This window comes from Physella acuta, unplaced genomic scaffold, assembly GCF_028476545.2.
Source record: "Physella acuta isolate Inbredline_101_S28 unplaced genomic scaffold, ASM2847654v3 ptg000557l, whole genome shotgun sequence".
In the NCBI taxonomy this organism is placed as follows: domain Eukaryota; kingdom Metazoa; phylum Mollusca; class Gastropoda; family Physidae; genus Physella; species Physella acuta.
The window spans coordinates 222501-243296 of NW_026732076.1; the positions used below are offsets into that span (position 1 = coordinate 222501).

A 20796-nucleotide genomic window follows, 5' to 3' on the forward strand; every position below is an offset into this window, starting at 1 on the left:
AAAACTATGTTTTTCTGGCTCAGAGAGGTGTAAAACGTCATCTCATGTTTGTTTTTTTGCACGATTACAATATTTTCTCTATACATTGTATACATTTGTATACGAGAAAGTAAAAACTGGACTACATAAGTGGCAGAATCAAGGGTACAGTGGCTATCAAGAAGGTTTCAGTGATGGAAATGAATACAACTATGGTGGGATATTTGTTTCATTTATGGGGGAAATGCTTTTAATAGAATAATTTTCAATGCATTAAATCTTAGAGGCTTTGGTAAGAGTTAGGGCTTGAGTAAGTCTAAGAAAATAATAGGATTGATTACAATGAGCAAGTGATGAGAACTTTTCACATGAAATGTTGGCCTTTTTGTTTTTACATCAGACATTTCACTGATTCATGAAATGTTGGCCTTTTTGTTTTTACATCAGACATTTCACTGATTCATGAAATGTTGGCCTTTTGGTTTTTTGGCAAAAAATCTAAATCAAGATTTTGGCAATTAGTCTATATGTCTGTAAACATGATAGTTTCATAACCATTTCAGTTATGATGAAGAATTTTAGGTGGGTATTAATGTGTAGCTCTGTATCAACTTTTGAATGATTTCTGATAACCAGAAGTGATACTTTACTTTCTTCAGGGTTCTTGCGGCCTCCTAAAATTCCAGGAGGAACTTTTGAGCATGAACCCTGTATTTCTGGTTTCTAAAACACCAATAATTTAAGAACCGTTTCAGTTATGTGGACCAAATTTTATAAGTAGGTGTAAGTACTTATTCTCTAGAATCTGTCCAATTTCTCAAAAAATAAAAAAAGGAAAGCAATGTTTCATTTATACACATGTGTAATTTTTTTCTACTCAATTTGTAAAGCATGGTTGGACTGCCATCCCCATTAATGCTATTTAAGAATATGTGAGAAAGGAGAGATCACTATCACTTTATTTACTATATTAGAGGAAATAAACAACATGCTTATTTCCTCTAAACTGTAAGAGGATATAAGTAGTGTTTATTTCCTCAACAGCATATGAGAGGATATAACTGTGTCTAGTATATTTCCTCTACTGTTGAACACATAAGCACTACCAAATACAGAAATAAAACATAATTTTGTTTCAGTAAAAAGGCAATCTAAATACAATATTCAAACAAAAAGTATATTCAGTCACAAGAATAACTATACACAATTTAATTTGACAATTAAATGAGAGCTTTAAAGATTGAAATAAAACAAGTACCAAATGTTAAAAAGATTGAAATAAAACAAGTACCAAATGTTAAAAAGATTGAAATAAAACAAGTACCAAATGTTAAAAAGATTGAAATAAAACAAGTACCAAATGTTGCGCCAGATCTTGGGTGATGTTGGCAACCTGGGCATCTAAAATTTCTTTCAATTCTTGCCTCAAACTGGCTGCCTGAACAATAAAAATACCAGTCAAAGTATCCAGTTCAAATCAGGGTAAGGGTAAAAATAACTGCCAAAGGTCAAAGTATCAAAGTTCAAATCAGGGTAAGGGTAAAAATAACTGACAAGTTCAAAAAGTGTTAGGATCAAAAGGGACTGATAAGGGTCAGGATTTTAAAAAAATGTCTTTAATGAAAACATGAAACGTGTATACCAAAATATTAAACATAATTTTAATGAAAACATGAAACGTGTATACCAAAATATTAAACATAATTTTAATGAAAACATGAAACGTGTATAACAAAATATTAAACATAATTTTAATGAAAACATGAAACGTGTATACCAAAATATGATATTAAACACAATTCAGAAGATACTAACCACTCTATCAGCACACAATTTTGGTATATGTATATGGAAATGTATAATATATATGCTTACATATATACACAGGGGTATGAAAATGTGTGATAGAGGGTTTTGATGTTAAGTCAATTTTAATGATTCTATCAGATTCTCCAAAAAAACAACACATCTGTTCCCCAGTAACCCACACATCTCCACTCCCCAGTAACCAACACATCTCCCACTCCCCAGTAACCAATACATCTCCCACTCCCCAGTAACTAACACATCTCCCACTCCCCAGTAACCCACACATCTCCACTCCCCAGTACCCAGCACATCTCCCACTCCCCAGTAACCAACACATCTCCCACTCCCCAGTAACCCACACATCTCCCACTCCCCAGTAACCCACACATCTCCCACTCCCCAGTAACCCACACATCTCCCACTCCCCAGTAACCCACACATCTCCCACTCCCCAGTAACCCACACATCTTCACTCCCCAGTAACCCACACATCTCCCACTCCCCAGTAACCCACACATCTCCCACTCCCCAGTAACCCACACATCTCCACTCCCCAGTAACCAACACATCTCCCACTCCCCAGTAACCCAATACATCTCCCACTCCCCAGTAACCAAGACATCTCCCACTCCCCAGTAACCCACACATCTCCCACTCCCCAGTAACCCACACATCTCCCACTCCCCAGTAACCAACACATCTCCCACTCCCCAGTAACCCACACATCTCCCACTCCCCAGTAACCAACACATCTCCCACTCCCCAGTAACCAGCACATCTCCACTCCCCAGTAACCCACACATCTCCCACTCCCCAGTAACCCACACATCTCCCACTCCCCAGTAACCCACACATCTCCACTCCCCAGTAACCCACACATCTCCCACTCCCCAGTAACCCACACATCTCCCACTCCCCAGTAACCCACACATCTCCCACTCCCCAGTAACCCACACATCTCCCACTCCCCAGTAACCAACACATCTCCCACTCCCCAGTAACCCAATACATCTCCCACTCCCCAGTAACAAACACATCTCCCACTCCCCAGTAACCCAATACATCTCCCACTCCCCAGTAACCAGCACATCTCCCACTCCCCAGTAACCAACACATCTCCCACTCCCCAGTAACCCACACATCTCCCACTCCCCAGTAACCAGCACATCTCCCACTCCCCAGTAACCAACACATCTCCCACTCCCCAGTAACCCACACATGTCCCACTCCCCAGTAACCAACACATCTCCCACTCCCCAGTAACTAACACATCTCCCACCCCCCAGTAACTAACACATCTGCCACTCCCCAGTAACCAACACAACTCCCACTCCCCAGTAACCCACACATCTCCCACTCCCCAGTAACCCACACATCTCCCACTCCCCAGTAACCCACACATCTCCACTCCCCAGTAACCCACACATCTCCCACTCCCCAGTAACCCACACATCTCCCACTCCCCAGTAACCCACACATCTCCACTCCCCAGTAACCAACACATCTCCCACTCCCCAGTAACCAACACATCTCCCACTCCCCAGTAACCCACACATCTCCCACTCCCCAGTAACCCACACATCTCCCACTCCCCAGTAACCCACACATCTCCCACTCCCCAGTAACCCACACATCTCCCACTCCCCAGTAACCCACACATCTCCCACTCCCCAGTAACCCACACAACTCCCACTCCCCAGTAACCAACACATCTCCCACTCCCCAGTAACCCACACATCTCCCACTCCCCAGTAACCCACACATCTCCCACTCCCCAGTAACCAACACATCTCCCACTCCCCAGTAACCCACACATCTCCCACTCCCCAGTAACCCACACATCTCCCACTCCCCAGTAACCAACACATCTCCCACTCCCCAGTAACCCACACATCTCCCACTCCCCAGTAACCCACACATCTCCCACTCCCCAGTAACCCACACATCTCCCACTTCCCAGTAACCCACACATCTCCCACTCCCCAGTAACCCACACATCTCCCACTCCCCAGTAACCAACACATCTCCCACTCCCCAGTAACCCACACATCTCCCACTCCCCAGTAACCCACACATCTCCCAATCCCCAGTAACCCAAGACATCTCCCACTCCCCAGTAACCAACACATTTCACACTCCCCAGTAACCAACACATTTCACGAAGGAATCAATTACCTCATCAGCCACTGAGTTCACTGGATTAGTTGGATTACTGGATTTAGCCTGTGGATTGGATTCAAATTGATAGTTTTTGTATGTAGGTATAGATGTATAGATATGTATGTATAGATCAAGAGGGAGGGATACCAGACATTAAGAGGGAGACCCAACAAGATGGAGGGAGGGAGACCCAACAAGATGGAGGGAGGGAGACCCAACAAGATGGAGGGAGGGAGACCCAACAAGATGGAGGGAGGGAGACCCAACAAGATGGAGGGAGGGAGACCCAACAAGATGGAGGGAGACCCAACAAGATGGAGGGAGGGAGACCCAACAAGATGGAGGGAGGGAGACCCAACAAGATGGAGGGAGACCCAACAAGATGGAGGGAGGGAGACCCAACAAGATGGAGGGAGGGAGAACCAACAAGATGGAGGGAGACCCAACAAGATGGAGGGAGGGAGACCCAACAAGATGGAGGGAGGGAGAGCCAACAAGATGGAGGAAGGGAGACCCAACAAGATGGAGGGAGACCCAACAAGATGGAGGGAGACCCAACAAGATGGAGGGAGGGAGAGCCAACAAGATGGAGGGAGACCCAACAAGATGGAGGGAGACCCAACAAGATGGAGGGAGGGAGACCCAACAAGATGGAGGGAGACCCAACAAGATGGAGGGAGGGAGACCCAACAAGATGGAGGGAGGGAGACCCAACAAGATGGAGGGAGGGAGACCCAACAAGATGGAGGGAGGGAGAGCCAACAAGATGGAGGAAGGGAGACCCAACAAGATGGAGGGAGACCCAACAAGATGGAGGGAGGGAGACCCAACAAGATGGAGGGAGACCCAACAAGATGGAGGGAGACCCAACAAGATGGAGGGAGGGAGACCCAACAAGATGGAGGGAGACCCAACAAGATGGAGGGAGGGAGACCCAACAAGATGGAGGGAGGGAGACCCAACAAGATGGAGGGAGGGAGACCCAACAAGATGGAGGGAGGGAGACCCAACAAGATGGAGGGAGGGAGACCCAACAAGATGGAGTGAGGGAGACCCAACAAGATGGAGGGAGGGAGACCCAACAAGATGGAGGGAGGGAGACCCAACAAGATGGAGGGAGGGAGACCCAACAAGATGGAGGGAGGGAGACCCAACAAGATGGAGGGAGGGAGACCCAACAAGATGGAGGGAGGGAGACCCAACAAGATGGAGGGAGGGAGACCCAACAAGATGGAGGGAGGGAGACCCAACAAGATGGAGGGAGGGAGACCCAACAAGATGGAGGGAGGGAGACCCAACAAGATGGAGGGAGGGAGACCCAACAAGATGGAGGGAGGGAGACCCAACAAGATGGAGGGAGGGAGACCCAACAAGATGGAGGGAGGGAGACCCAACAAGATGGAGGGAGGGAGACCCAACAAGATGGAGGGAGGGAGAGCCAACAAGATGGAGGAAGGGAGACCCAACAAGATGGAGGGAGACCCAACAAGATGGAGGGAGGGAGACCCAACAAGATGGAGGGAGACCCAACAAGATGGAGGGAGACCCAACAAGATGGAGGGAGGGAGACCCAACAAGATGGAGGGAGACCCAACAAGATGGAGGGAGGGAGACCCAACAAGATGGAGGGAGGGAGACCCAACAAGATGGAGGGAGGGAGACCCAACAAGATGGAGGGAGGGAGACCCAACAAGATGGAGGGAGGGAGACCCAACAAGATGGAGTGAGGGAGACCCAACAAGATGGAGGGAGGGAGACCCAACAAGATGGAGGGAGGGAGACCCAACAAGATGGAGGGAGGGAGACCCAACAAGATGGAGGGAGGGAGACCCAACAAGATGGAGGGAGGGAGACCCAACAAGATGGAGGGAGGGAGACCCAACAAGATGGAGGGAGGGAGACCCAACAAGATGGAGGGAGGGAGACCCAACAAGATGGAGGGAGGGAGACCCAACAAGATGGAGGGAGGGAGACCCAACAAGATGGAGGGAGGGAGACCCAACAAGATGGAGGGAGGGAGACCCAACAAGATGGAGGGAGGGAGACCCAACAAGATGGAGGGAGGGAGACCCAACAAGATGGAGGGAGGGAGACCCAACAAGATGCAGGGAGGGAGACCCAACAAGATGGAGGGAGGGAGACCCAACAAGATGGAGGGAGGGAGACCCAACAAGATGGAGGGAGACCCAACAAGATGGAGGGAGGGAGACCCAACAAGATGGAGGGAGGGAGACCCAACAAGATGGAGGGAGGGAGACCCAACAAGATGGAGTGAGGGAGACCCAACAAGATGGAGGGAGACCCAACAAGATGGAGTGAGGGAGACCCAACAAGATGGAGGGAGGGAGACCCAACAAGAGGGAGGGAGACCCAACAAGATGGAGGGAGGGAGACCCAACAAGATGGAGGTAAAATAATTATGCTGATCATTTGATTGAGTTTATGTGTAGTTTCAGAAAAGGTGTGTGAAAATATACACATAATAAAATGAAGTGAAAATGTATGTATCCAACAATTGCTGGTAAAAAATGAATGAATTCAACAATTGCTGATAAAAAATGAATGAATCCAACAATTGCTGGTAAAAAAAAATGAATGAATCCAACTATTGCTGGTAAAAAATGAATTAATCCAATAATTGCTAGGCTCCCTACCTCTAGCTGGGCTACTCTCTTGTCTAAAGCCTCCACAGATAAACTCTGGTGACTTGTATCACTCCCAATCTTAGCAACAGTCTGAAATACATTCAAACACAAAATTCACTGGATTTCAAACTCTTAGCAACAGTCTGAAATACATTCAAACACAAACTTCACTGGATTTCAAACTCTTAGCAACAGTCTGAAATACATTCAAACACAAACTTCACTGGATTTCAAACCTCAATAATTACAGAAACAATTATACCAGCAATAAATACATTTTCCCCCATAACATCAATAACAATTAAGCTATGGCCTTTTTAAAATGTGTGGGCGTGGCAACATTACGGTAAGGCATGGGAATGTCAAAACAGTCCTTATAATAAAAAGGATTTCTAGAATGTCAAAACAGTCCTTATAATAAAAAGGATTTCTAGAATGTCAAAACAGTCCTAATAATAAAAAGGATTTCTAGAATGTCAAAACAGTCCTTATAATAAAAAGGATTTCTAGAATGTCAAAACAGTCCTTATAATAAAAAGGATTTCTAGAATGTCAAAACAGTCCTAATAATAAAAAGGATTTCTAGAATGTCAAAACAGTCCTTATAATAAAACTGATTTCTAGAATGTCAAAACAGTGCTAATAATAAAAAGGATTTCTAGAATGTCAAAACAGTCTTTATAATAAAAAGGACTTATAGAATGTCAAAACAGTCCTAATAATAAAGAGGATTTCTAGAATGTCAAAACAGTCCTAATAATAAAAAGGATTTCTAGAATGTCAAAACAGTCCTTATAATAAAAAGGATTTCTAGAATGTCAAAACAGTCCTTATAATAAAAAGGATTTCTAGAATGTCAAAACAGTCCTAATAATAAAACTGATTTCTAGAATGTCAAAACAGTGCTAATAATAAAAAAGGATTTCTAGAATGTCAAAACAGTCCTTATAATAAAAAGGATTTATAGAATGTCAAAACAGTCCTTATAATAAAAAGGATTTCTAGAATGTCAAAACAGTCCTAATAATAAAAAGGATTTCTAGAATGTCAAAACAGTCCTAATAATAAAAAGGATTTCTAGAATGTCAAAACAGTCCTAATAATAAAAAGGATTTCTAGAATGTCAAAACAGTCCTTATAATAAAAAGGATTTCTAGAATGTCAAAACAGTCCTAATAATAAAACTGATTTCTAGAATGTCAAAACAGTCCTAATAATAAAACTGATTTCTAGAATGTCAAAACAGTCCTAATAATAAAACTGATTTCTAGAATGTTAAAACAGTGCTAATAATAAAAAGGATTTCTAGAATGTCAAAACAGTCCTAATAATAAAAAGGATTTCTAGAATGTCAAAACTGTTTTGTAACTTCAAATCCTGCCATTTTTAAACTCAAAACTTTGCTGAGAGGGATAATCTAGAAAAGTGGCACCCCTGAATACATCAGAAATTGTACTAATGATTGCAGATCGTGGGTGAATGAATTTTTTTTTAAGCTTGCTTCAATACCTCAAGACTAGTTTTTTTGCCTTAACTCTAAACCACAAGAAATGGCTAGACTACATTAGGCTATGATAATGCCAAGTCCAAATCTTTGGGGATGAAAAATATTATGAAGATTTCCCCACTATTTATTGGATTTCCCTGTCGGGAAATTTTATTTTAAAATTCCCAGCTCTGGACATCCACACAGAAAAAAAGTATTAAATATTATCACTGGATGGGTGGTGGAGTCCCCATGGGAGAAAAGCATTACCTTCTTAAGTAGTGTTTTGGACCATTGGGGAAAAATAGATGCGGATATTAAAGCAAGGATAGGTAAAGCAAGAGCAGCCTTCAAACAGCTAAAGAACATCTGAAGCGAGCTCTCCATGTCCACCAACTCCAAACACTTGGAGGACCACAAAGACCACCACTGATCAAGTACGGACCTGTATAAAAAGCTGTCTCAGAGAAATACTCAGAATCTGCTTGCCCAACACCATCAAATACGAAGACCTATGAGAAACAACAGCACAACTTTTTGCAGACAAAGATGGAACTCACAAGGAAAATGCAAAAAGGTCGACCAACAAAAAAAAGGTGATGAGGGCAGTTTCCTTGTTAAGATTAAAGTTCAAGGTCAACTTACATCAGTCAAATCTTTGAACTTGATAGGCAGGTCCATGTACTGTTTTGATGATGACACAGATGCTAAGATTTCTTTATTGGCCTTTTCCAGTGCATCGATCTAAACACAAATAGAGCAGATTATTCATTGCACAAAATCAGAATAACACCAAAGTTTACAACAGCATTAGCAACACCAAATTTACAACAGCATCAACAAGAACAACAGCATGAACGAAAACAACATTTACAAGATCAGTGTCACACATGCCTACTACTGGCAATCAAAACAGCCTGACATCCAAATTAGTACTTGATATCAGTATTATGTTGAGTTTTAGTATAGTTACATAGTTTCAATATCAAGCCTGCATCTAAATCTAATTTATACATTAAAAACCATGTACCCTTCCCCCCACTACATTTTAAAATCATAACTTCAGCTGTTAAAACACCATAGTCTATTTGTTTGATTTAAAACTAGATTTATTTTGTGTTATCATAAGCTTAAACTATTATGGATTCATTGCTGTGTACTAGCAATAGGTAGGGCGCATGAACAACAAATGCTAACTAAAGTGCATCATCAATGAAATTTTCATCAACAACAAATGCTAACTTAAAAGCATCATCAATGAAATTTTCAAATTATTTTTAGTTTTTTTGTTGGTGCATTGGAAATAATTTCCTACTACTTATTTTAATTAAAATCTTATCTTCTGTCTAATTTAATTTGCTATTATTCCTTTTCTATAAATATAAATTACGCAGAATATTTCCAAAATTTTATTTTTATTTTTAAAACTCCCACAAACTTGGCAGCTGACATTTTCCAGTCTATCAACATGTTCAATATATACATTTGTATACAGCCTATTCAATATATACATTTATATACAGCCTATTCAATATATACATTTGTATACAGCCTATTCAATATATACATTTGTATACAGCCTATTCAATATATACATTTGTATACAGCCTATTCAATATATATATTTGTATACAGCCTATTCAATATATACATTTGTATAAAGCCTATTCAATATATACATTTGTATACAGCCCATTCAATATATATATTTAGCAGAACAAACTTCGTCAAAATCGGAATGGGGGAATAAGATTTGATTTTTGTAATTGAGCAGAACAATTCCTCTTTTGGCTGGACAGTAGGCATGTCTGCCATGTTTATGAAAAACAAAAAACAATTACAGCTACAATGTTTACAGATCCAAAAAAATTTTGGTTTTATGACAATTGTCTGAATCGTAGAACACTTTAAGTTATACTACAATAATCTAACGATTAGGACATTATAAAGACAAAAATTCTCTAGGGTCAGGGTTTAAAAGTCCTGATGGATCCAAAAGTAAGTGGGTCATTCTTAAACTTTCAAACATTTCTATGAACAAATTTCATGACAGCCTATCCAGTTCACATCAAAATATCAAGTAGACATGGTAGTAATGAGAGCAGCAAAGGTAAACTAGAATGATTGCAAACCTTAGCTTTAAGATCAGTTGTATTCTTGAGTAATTCCTCCAAGCTTCCTGCTCTGATGTCTGCCAGTGTTTTGTCCAACTTCTCCACCCTGGTTTCCAGCTTTGAGATGGTGTCTGGTGTTGCTGTGTTGGACACTTGCACTAAAGTCAAACATTCACACTTAAATACACATTGTTCATAAATCTAACACAAGGAGGAAAGTGGATAAGTTAATGCGAAAAATTATAAAAAAAAACTATTAAAACACTGCACAAAACAAATGTGCCTGAGATTGCCTCTCCAGCTTTCCACTGTGTTGTTATATTATTATTAAACAGTAAGCCAGAATAGCATAGACCCAGAGGTATGGTTGCAAGCTCCACAAGAGTCCAGTCCACAGATATATAACATTAAGGGTTTGGATGACCCTTCCTATGAAATCGGGCTATAAAAATGGGAGATAAGTTTGTTACAAAACAGTTTGTTTATTAAGTTAACACATTTACCCAAAACATTCTTAGAATGTGCAACTTAATAAAATGATAAAATTCTAAAGGTTTTTGAGAAATCAGCAATAGAGTAATTTTAAAGTACTACTCCTGGTCTGCTCAAAAGTTGAACCAAGCCTACAGATAGGATCTAATACTTCAATATAACATTTCATCCTCCTAACTAAAATGGTACTTGAGTTATCATGTTCACATACAGACAGACCAGACGGACAGACCAGAAGAAAGAAAGTTTGCTTTATTTTTTTTTTCAGTGCATTTAAAAGCAGATCATTGAAATGTTTTTTATAACTGTTTTATAATTGGCTTTAAAAAATTAATATAGTAATTGATATTAAAGGTAATGAGAACAATTAGAACTTTTTTTTTTTTTTTATAAAACCCAGATAAGATAAAAATATATGTTCTAAAACCAGATAACTAGTTTGGAATCTAAACTCTATAATACAATGATCAGTCCATGATTGGCTTGCAATTGTGAAACCAAACATAGTTCGATGCATTACAAGTAGCTCTAAATCCAGTTACAATATGAACCTACAACCTCCTTCACATAAACCCAAAACATCCGCCACAGGAACCTATAACCTACGTCACACGAAAATACAACCTCTGTAACATTAACCTATAACCTAGGTCACATGAACCTACAACCTCTATCACATAAACCTACAACCTCTATCACATAAACCTACAAACTCCTTCTGAGGAACTAACAACCTCTTTATGATAAATCTTCAGGTGAATTGAAAATCCTAATATATAAAAGCTTATGTGCGCAATTTTCTATCTCTCTCTGTCTGCAAAATATTTTCACAGGCTATCATATCAGTATCTTCAGTGATATATGGAGAACTTGATACGGACTTTTGTTGAAAATAATATGGTAGATGTTTTAAATACATAAATTAAATTTTATTTAAAGAAGAAAAATAAAAACTGAATGCATATTCTAGAGGTTCTAGATCTAGACTAGATCTACGGAAAAACTAGACGTAGACGCTATGATCTAGATTTTCATTTAGACTATCTACTCTAGAATCTATAACAAACTAGGCATGCTGCCCAGCTTCGCTTAGGCTTTCAAAAACATTGAGAATTTGAATGCTTAATTAATACGCCCGAGGTTCGGTCTACGACCTCAGGAGTTATGAAGAGGTTCCTACGTGGACAATCTTTTTTCGATTTATAGCTCATATAAGGCGCCGGTCAGTCAAGGTCTGTTTTGACCCCCTCATCGCAGACCTTTAGGCCAACCGGCACCGGCCCCCGTGTTCTGTCGCCCCAAGGCAAAATCCTGACAAATTTGAAGCGCCTGCGGCGTCGGGAAGTGCCCTATGTCGGGCACCCGACAACTTTGCTTCATATATTATAGAGATTAGCAAATTTCATAGATAAACAAAGATTTCCAAAGTAGTTCATTTCTTTATAGTCTAAAATAGGAATATTCACATATAAAAAAAAAAAAATTAGGGTTGACTTGGTGTGTCTCGATCCAACACCACCTGTCTGGTAACAAGTACACTATCATCTCAGCTAATTAGGTACCTTTTAAAATATGGAGAATAAAAGAAGTGTTTAAAAAAATAACTAACACGAATATGAATATTTTTTCAAATTATTTTTTTTACCCAAAATTAGCTAGTTTCATTGCAAAACAAACACAGATTTCTATAAAATATTTAAGTCCTGAAAAAGTTTATTATAGAAATTTATTTTTGGAATAGATTCTACAGTAGATAGAGTCTAAATCTAGATCTAGAATAGATCTTAGCGACGTAGCGTCTAAGTGTAGTTTTTGCGTAGATTTAGATCTAGTCTAGATCTAGAATCTCTAGATCTAGAATCCAAATAGATAAAATATTTTTTTTAAGTTTAGGCCGAGAATATCGTATTGTGTAGTCTACATTTCATAGCGTACATAGCTCTAAATCATATTTGAATGAAATAGTTCATTTTTTAAAATTCTAAACTCGGAAGATGACGTCATCAGTTTCGTGCTCTTGTTTTAGTGTTTTAGTGTAAACAATAAGCGACGTCATTGTTAAATGCGTTCTTGTTCAAGTTTATACACTTGTCCGGTTGCATAAATAATACTGTTTCTCTATATTCGAATACGCCTTTATTTTTTATTTTTCTTCTTTAAATAAAATTGTGGTTATACATTAAAACATCTAACATATTATTTTCAACAAAAGTCCGTAAAAAGTTCTCGATATATCGCTGTAGATTCTGATGTGATGTCCGGCGAAAATATTTTGCGGACAGAGAGAGAGAGAGATGTGCGAACGTGGCCTATTATAGATTTAGATAATAAATTTCTATGTTAAACTATTTCGGCCTTAATTATTTTATAGAAATCTTTGTTTGTTTAGCTATTCAATTGACTAATTTGGATGAAATTTAATTTGAAAGAATAGGCCTATTCCCGTAAGTTAAGTTTCTTAACATCGTCTTTTATTCTTCCTTAGCAATCAGGTGCCTAAAAAGCTGAGATGATAGTGTAATTGATACCATGCAGGTGGTACGGGATCGAGACACACAAAGTCAATCTTAATTTTTTTTTTTTATGTTGATGATGAAGTTGCCTATTGGGACTTGGCGGGACACGGGGCAGGTGGAGTAGAGTTCACCTGTTTCTGTCTTTTTAGCGTGGTCAGACCCATGCTCATCCGAAATAGGGGTTTTTAAAAGATAAAAACAACATAACTACCATTGAACAGCCGGGTTTTAAACTAAATCTTTTAAGTCTCTTAATTTTAAGTCTCTTAATCAGCGACTACATTTAATATGGTTTTGAGTTGACTAATACTGTATATAATTTGGTTTTAATTTTTCTAATAGGTATTGGTAATCTATGTTATTTTAAACAAGTATAAACATAGACAGTACATAAAACAAAACCCTTTTTTTTCATTCCAAAGCTCTTGGTCAATAAAATGTTTCTTTTCTAAGTTTCCCATAATGACTTTTTTAAAAGCTGAATTACAATTCATTTCATTATTCACTTTCCAGAGGTATATACATTTTCTTTATGCATCTCTTCAGTTTCTTCCCCTTTCACCTCCGAACGAAATAGAAAAAAGTAATTCATACAAAAATATAGAAAAACCAGTATTCTTCTCCCCCCCCCCCCCCCCCCGCACACACAACCCCCAAACCCTCCTCCAGACAGTTTTAAATGCAGCTCAACACACTTTGTGTAAACCACCTATCAACATCACCAGAACACACCTTGTGTAAACCACCTATCAACATCACCAGAACACACCTTGTGTAAACCACCTATCAACATCACCAGAACACACCTTGTGTAAACCACCTATCAACATCACCAGAACACACCTTGTGTAAACCACCTATCAACATCACCAGAACACACCTTGTGTAAACCACCTATCAACATCACCAGAACACACCTTGTGTAAACCACCTATCAACATCACAGGCTCAAGGAGAGAGGAAAGTCGGCAGACCATAACAAACATGGAAAAGGTCAGCTTTCATTGAAGCAGCTGGAAGAACGGGGCCCTAATTGGAGGTATTGCCTAGAACCAAGTAGGGTAACGAGGTGTGATTGCAACTTTATGCTCCACAAAGGGTCAACAGGAATGATAATGATAAACCTACAACCACCTTCAGATGAACCTACTGCTCCCTTCTGATGAACCCAAAACCTCCTTCACATGAACCTACAACCTCCTTAAGTTGACCTTAAAATCTGCCTTCTGATAGATAGATCTATATATAGAAGCACAAAATAAGAAATATAAGCAGTTGCATGAAAATCTTTATATGATTATAAGTTAAGATGAAAATTAAGCATTATAGTTATGTGTAGTTTTTAACTGAAGTTGTCTAACCTAACTTAATCAATTTAATGTATGTCCGTAATGTAAAAAACCTTGATTAAAAATAGCTTTTAAAAAAACATGTGACACATACTATTACATTTGAATGTCTACAGAACCAATCAGTCAAAGTGGGCAGCCTTCAAGAGTTTTGAAGTCTTTTAGTAATGTATGGAAAAAAATGTATTCAAGAGAAACCTTTATTAAAAAAATAGCCCCAGTATGTAAGAGCATTGTATGTACCTGTTTGTACTTGACTCCTTAGAATGTTCAGCTCATGCCGTATATGCCACTGGACCCAAACCAATCCAACACATGTGCTCAGACAGGCCAGACAGATTAGAAAAAGACTGATTCTAGCTACCAAGCTCTGACAGACGCAACACCGACTATTTTGTATAAATATAACGGTATTGATTATTTCAATTAAATAACATTAATTTGTCTAAATATAATGGTACTGATTATCAAAATTTAGTTGGCTCTTAATTGTATAAATAAAATGGTATTGGTTATTCAAATTAATTTTGGCTGAAATCTTCTAATGCAATTTTTAAATACCTAATGAACAGTCTGTTGCTAAAGACAATATAAAGAAAATATTTAAATTCCTGATTGTTAAAGTATTAATTACAAAACTGGGAGTCATTACTTTTTCCTCTTGGCCCCATTTGTTGTATATTCATCTATGTCTGAAGAATCAGAATGGTAATCAAGTAATTCTTGAGCACTGGAACTATTTTTCCTGCTACGGGGTAACTTGCCTGTGTCTACCAGTGCATCTAACTCTCTTCTTTTTTTCATTCTTTTAGGAAGCTTATATTCTATTTCACTTTTCATATTAACTATAGATGATGTTCTATTTTCTGATGTTTTAAAAGTCATAGTTCTTTACAGTCAATTTTTCTGCTAAAAAAAGAACAAAAAAATATCTATTTAACAATAAAACTGCCTATTTTATACTTCGGCTTGGTTATCTGATTTATTTTTTTACAAACATAGATGTTGTCGATCAGTTTGAAACTATTTTTTTTTTAATTTTAAACTTTAACTGTTGTAATTTCTTAACACAATAATGGTATTCCCACCAAGATGTTTAGAAATCACCCAGACATAACAACGTTCCCACCCAGATGTAACTGTCAGAAAATCGATCACAGAGTTCCTGTACAGAATATCATTGTTTGTCTTAAGAAAGTGAAACATAGGCTTGATGAAAATAAATGGTAGGCCTAAATACTAGTACTAATAACTAAATAGAAGACAGAAGTGTAGCCTTCAACTTAAAAAATATCTTAAAGTTCTCTGGAATAGCAACTTCAATAATATTATTGATTAGGCCTAGGCCTAATATTTAATACGAGCCGGCCCGCGGCATAACATACTCCGCAATTTAGTTGTTGTTTTTTCTACTTTTCAGTAATTCATAATTTGTGAATTCGACAGTACCAACGCTTCCTACTGAAAATATTTCTTTAAAACACTATAAGTAGCTCGTTAAGGACCATAACCCCCCCCCCCTCCTTCCTCCTCCCCCCCCCCCTCTACGTTTAAAATCGTTTCAAACTAAATTATCTGCCCCTAATAGTCGTCACATAACCCGGCTCTGTTTGTAAACATTTAGAGTGAACACAGCTCACTAAGACCATGTGAGGGTGGGGAGGTAGGGAGCGCGTTTACAGCTTGTTTTCTAGCGTCTTCTAGAAGAGAATTATATATAGATTATTATGTGATAGGGCTACTAAAAATGTTAAATAAAATAAGTAATAAGAATAGGCCTACTAGAAGTAGTAGCCGGTAATCTATCGTTTTAGCGTAATCAATTCGGCCGTCGCTAGTAATGTAGGGATAAGGTAACTAATAAATATGGCTTAAATATGAATATATTTTTGCATGTTCTACTAAAATACTAAAGATAATTGAATATTAAACCACATTTAAGGGTTAAATCAATAAAAATGTCATGAAATTAAGGTTCAACAATGATGTTCCAGATACTAAATTTGCTATTAAAAACAGCGGCCATCTTAAGAAAATATTATTTTGAGTCATTTCCCTTTCATTTCTATTTGTATCGAAATGTATTGATGTTTGCTATTAAATACGATTGTCTTGTCTTTTTTTTAAATTCTGCCATTTGAACAATTTAATTAACTGACAATAAACATCAGTTCTAGAATTATTATTATGAGATGCAGTTTTTATACATTAAGAAAGTCCCTATTTTTATAGTGCTACCACTACATATCTAATACTCTATTGTTTATTTAAATATTAGTTTGAGTTAATTGTTATTGTTTGCTATTTTCATTTCATATTTTTATGTTTTTTTCCCTTTAATTAGTGATATAATCACAAATGACATCACGTTTTTTTACCTCTCTTCACCTTAACCCCCCCCCCCCTCCCCCCATTTTTGCCGTCACGAAATAGTCGTAATGTCGAAAATGACCTTTTTGCCCTGCCTGTTGAAAAGTCAAGCCATAATTCTAACGAAAATAATTTTTTCAGCAATTTTTTGTATTAGGCGAAATACATAACCCTACCCCTCTCACTTCCCATGTAAAGCGTCGTCTCTAAACCAGTTACTCCACCCCTTAAGTGCGTGATGTCATTTATGGTAGATGTCAAGTCCTAACCTCCAATATACATTTTGAATAACCTTTGTTGTCAAAATGTTGCTACCAAATACCCAAAATTATTGATATGGGGTTTTCCATAAACGATGACTCAAATGCTATGCTAATGTGACGTCAACGTATGCAGGACCACAATTTATGACCTATAGTGAAGGGGTGATCGGGGTGGGGGGGGGGGGGGGTGGGGTGATGCGTGATGTCAATTGTGGAAGACATATCAATGAAAATGAGGAACATAAAGCGTTTGTTTTCATGCATAACTTTGCTCATCACGAATGATCATAACTATTGCAAGCCTGTTGTCCTTAGCGGCGTTAAACAACCTCAGCACATCATCCCCACCAAAAAGGCCTGCCACTAAATGCCTACCGACGAAAATAGGCCGCACTATATAAGTATATTGACTCCAAATGAAATAACTTCTGACAATAAGGCTCAAACCAAGACAGTTATTGGTTTGCAGGTAAAATTGAACATAACAGTAAGTTTCACGACATGGGGCATAACAAAAGATCAACCCTTAATACGACAGAAGCTAATGTAAAAAGCCAGAGCTCAGTATAGGCTTGAGTTTACTATAGAAATAGTGTTAGCAGTGGACAGCCTCTATGACGGTGCATTAGGAATACGGCCGTCGGCAAAACGCCCGAGTCCGACGATATCTGAACATCAATTTGTCTTTCATAAAGTGCGGAGCGCCTTTAAGAGCTGAGCTGGGGGGTCCCTGTTGACACCACCACTATCGCCGCTTATGTCCACATATCAATCACAAGTTTTGCGAGGAGCTTAATGGGCAGACGAAGTTTGTAGGTGGGACCGGGAGCCTAAATGCATATACGGAAGCCGCTGTGTCACTGGCATTTTAGAGCCAAACGTCTAAGGGCAGCAGGTTGCAGAAATTAAAAGCACGTGAATTTGTATAGTAGAGGGAGCACCGCATACCACTGTGTAATAAATTAAACACCAATATAATTTCCGAACTAAAGTCATTTAGATCTATTCAGTTACTTCTCCCGCACATTACTACTGCAACCGAATTGATTACGCTAAAACGATAGATTACTGTAGTAGCCTATTGATTCTAAAAAATATTTGTAAAAAATAGGCCCTTAGGCTAAATTTCTGGGCTTAAGTAAGTTTGTTTTTAAAATTATTTTAACGTTAAACGATGGCTTTGATTGCACAAATCTAAAAAATTTTTATTCAATAATTCAGAAATATAGCCTAATAAATAATGATGGAAGACCAAAGGATTTTCATCAGCTGGTTAATGTCTATGTGACTATGTGCAAATCAAATGCAGGCCCCTAAAAATTCTAATTGACTATAATTATAATTCATTAGCCCTAGGCCTAATTGACTAATTGTCCATTGAAAATAAAGAAAAAGCAAATTGTGACAATTGTGATTAGGCCTATTGTCCCGTGATTCAGAACTAGAGTAAAGTTCCACGCGCGGTCACACATAGCGGAAAATTCCAAATTCCCGATTTTCATCGGGCGCTATTTTATAACCGTTTCACACAGAAACAAACCGAAAGCACTGTATTACTCCGCTGCCATTCTACTGTAATATGTATGAGTCATTTTGTATTCCTACGCATAGTATTTAAGATATTCATGTTTTAGTGACGTCCCTCCTTGCGATATTTTTTTTCCCTTTTTTTTTTGCCTGCGTACGCAAGAACCTGCTTGCCAACGAGCGTATTGTATACGTTTTGATCCAATTTTAATAATTGAAATAAATATTTTACACACTTAAACGTGTTGTTGATTGTATTATTAATTAATAGATTGCAAAAATAATAATTAAAAACATGTTAATTAAATTAATTAAAGACATTAAAAGTTGACCCAGTGATGACTCAAGGGACGCAACTATAATAATCATAACAAAGGGACGTAACAACCACTAAAAGACATAACGTAACATTTGCTTAGATATGCTTGTATGTAGAGACACAAACTAGATTTAGAAGAAGTAGATGATCGAAATAATTTAAAACAGCAGAAAAAAATAGAAAGTATACAGATTCTAGGCTTAGTTTGAAATATAGATTATCTAGAACTAGGCTAGTCTAGCTCAAGTCGTTGGTTACGCAGCGATGTGAAACCACCGTAATCGACACCCAAGCTGCGGCCACCCCTATTTACCTATCAGGTTGCTTTATTAGCCTTATCTATCGTATGTACAGTGTCCCGCATATATTGTAGAAGCTATTTATAGTTAACCTAGTTATAAAAAGCTTTGATTGGTTGGTTTTATTCATCTCATCCGGGACCTAGTGTTTTTCATAGGGGGAACTAGAACCGCCTAAGACGTCATACCTCGAAACTTTAAAATTTAAAAACTCGACTTCCAGAAGGAGAAAAACAAAAGAATTTGACCTGGATATATTTAGAAATGGACAGGTTTACAGCAGATATCGGTAGTTTCGTATAAAACATCAAAACAAATATTGTACGAAGCGATAAACAGGCGATGATCGCACCGGTGTTTTAACCGCGCGTGGAACTTTACTCTAGATCTACTAGTTACTAGTTCATCTACAGATCTAGATCTAGATCTAGTAGTACTAGTTCAACTAGAGATCTAGATCTAGATTCTAGATCTAGAAATACTGAAATTGAAATAGCAGAAAGAATAGAATAGAATCTACTCTAGAGTCTAGTAGATCTAGAATCTAGATCAGAGATCTAGATCGAGATCTAGATCTAGTTCAACTTCATGGTAATCTATCGTTTTGGGTACGTAAAATCGCCCGCGGCTATTTATGTACGAAAACGTTACCTCGTTGTCAAGGCTTTAATACTAATAGAAGTATATTGTCATACTTTTGTGTCAAATATTATAGATAAATGAATAATAAACCTAAATCAATGGCTAAATATATCGATATAGGCCAGAAATTAACTTTAAACAGCAGTGTCTGAGAGCAAGATTTGCTATATAAACAGCAGCCATTTGTAAAATAGAGTGGCTTCCCCCTGAATCTGGCGCTAAAAGCTTATGAAAATAAAACTTAGACAAGATGGCTGCTGTAGTAAATGAGCATGGTTGCATCTGTTGGAAACATCGCTAGTCTTCATTAATTACGGAAAAGTTTTAATTCAATTGTTTAAAAACAGGTACATAAATGAATCAAGGAAACATTTTTGAATTTTTTAAAACATAAATCCTCCTCAAAATGTGAAATAATTATTAAAATTTAAGGAGTCACCTGTTTTTCACATTACAAATCGCGGGCGATTTTACGTACCCAAAACGATAGATTACCAACTTCATAGACATAGTTCAACTAGAGATCTAGATCTATGAATCTAGAAAAAATTCTAGATTCTATCTATAGGCCTAGCCTAAGTTTAATTTTTGTTATTTAAGTGTCAGAGCAGTAGCTAGATCTAGATCCATGACTATATTAATATTTATTTCATACTTAAACAATACTACTTAAAATAACAATAACAAAATCATATGATGATGAACCGGAAGCTTAATATCGATTGTCAATGACGCACATTATAAAAAAAGTAGAGCCCTATATCATAAGTCTATTAACGAAATAATAAAATTAATATTAATTATGAAATGTTCAATTCGACTGTAA

General features: G+C 38.0%; 1 protein-coding gene across 8 annotated transcripts in view; it reads right to left on the bottom strand.

Annotated features, from left to right (window-relative positions):
• LOC131946386 (EF-hand calcium-binding domain-containing protein 14) overlaps positions 1-20796 on the bottom strand; it is a 50998-nt gene that overhangs the window by 21036 nt on the left and 9166 nt on the right. For 3 of the 8 annotated variants that reach the window (XM_059307115.1, XM_059307116.1, XM_059307117.1), the window contains exons 4-8: positions 10212-10351; positions 8725-8823; positions 6603-6683; positions 3964-4011; positions 1337-1417 (exon numbers count right to left, since the gene is read on the bottom strand). In XM_059307115.1, coding sequence (XP_059163098.1) covers positions 1337-1417; positions 3964-4011; positions 6603-6683; positions 8725-8823; positions 10212-10351 — 449 coding nt within the window. Of the gene's footprint in view, positions 1-1336; positions 1418-3963; positions 4012-6602; positions 6684-8724; positions 8824-10211; positions 10352-14793; positions 14940-15202; positions 15460-15638; positions 16041-20625; positions 20689-20796 lie in introns of those variants that run through there. The other 5 variants (XM_059307110.1, XM_059307114.1, XM_059307113.1 and 2 more) reach the window with 4 other exon arrangements.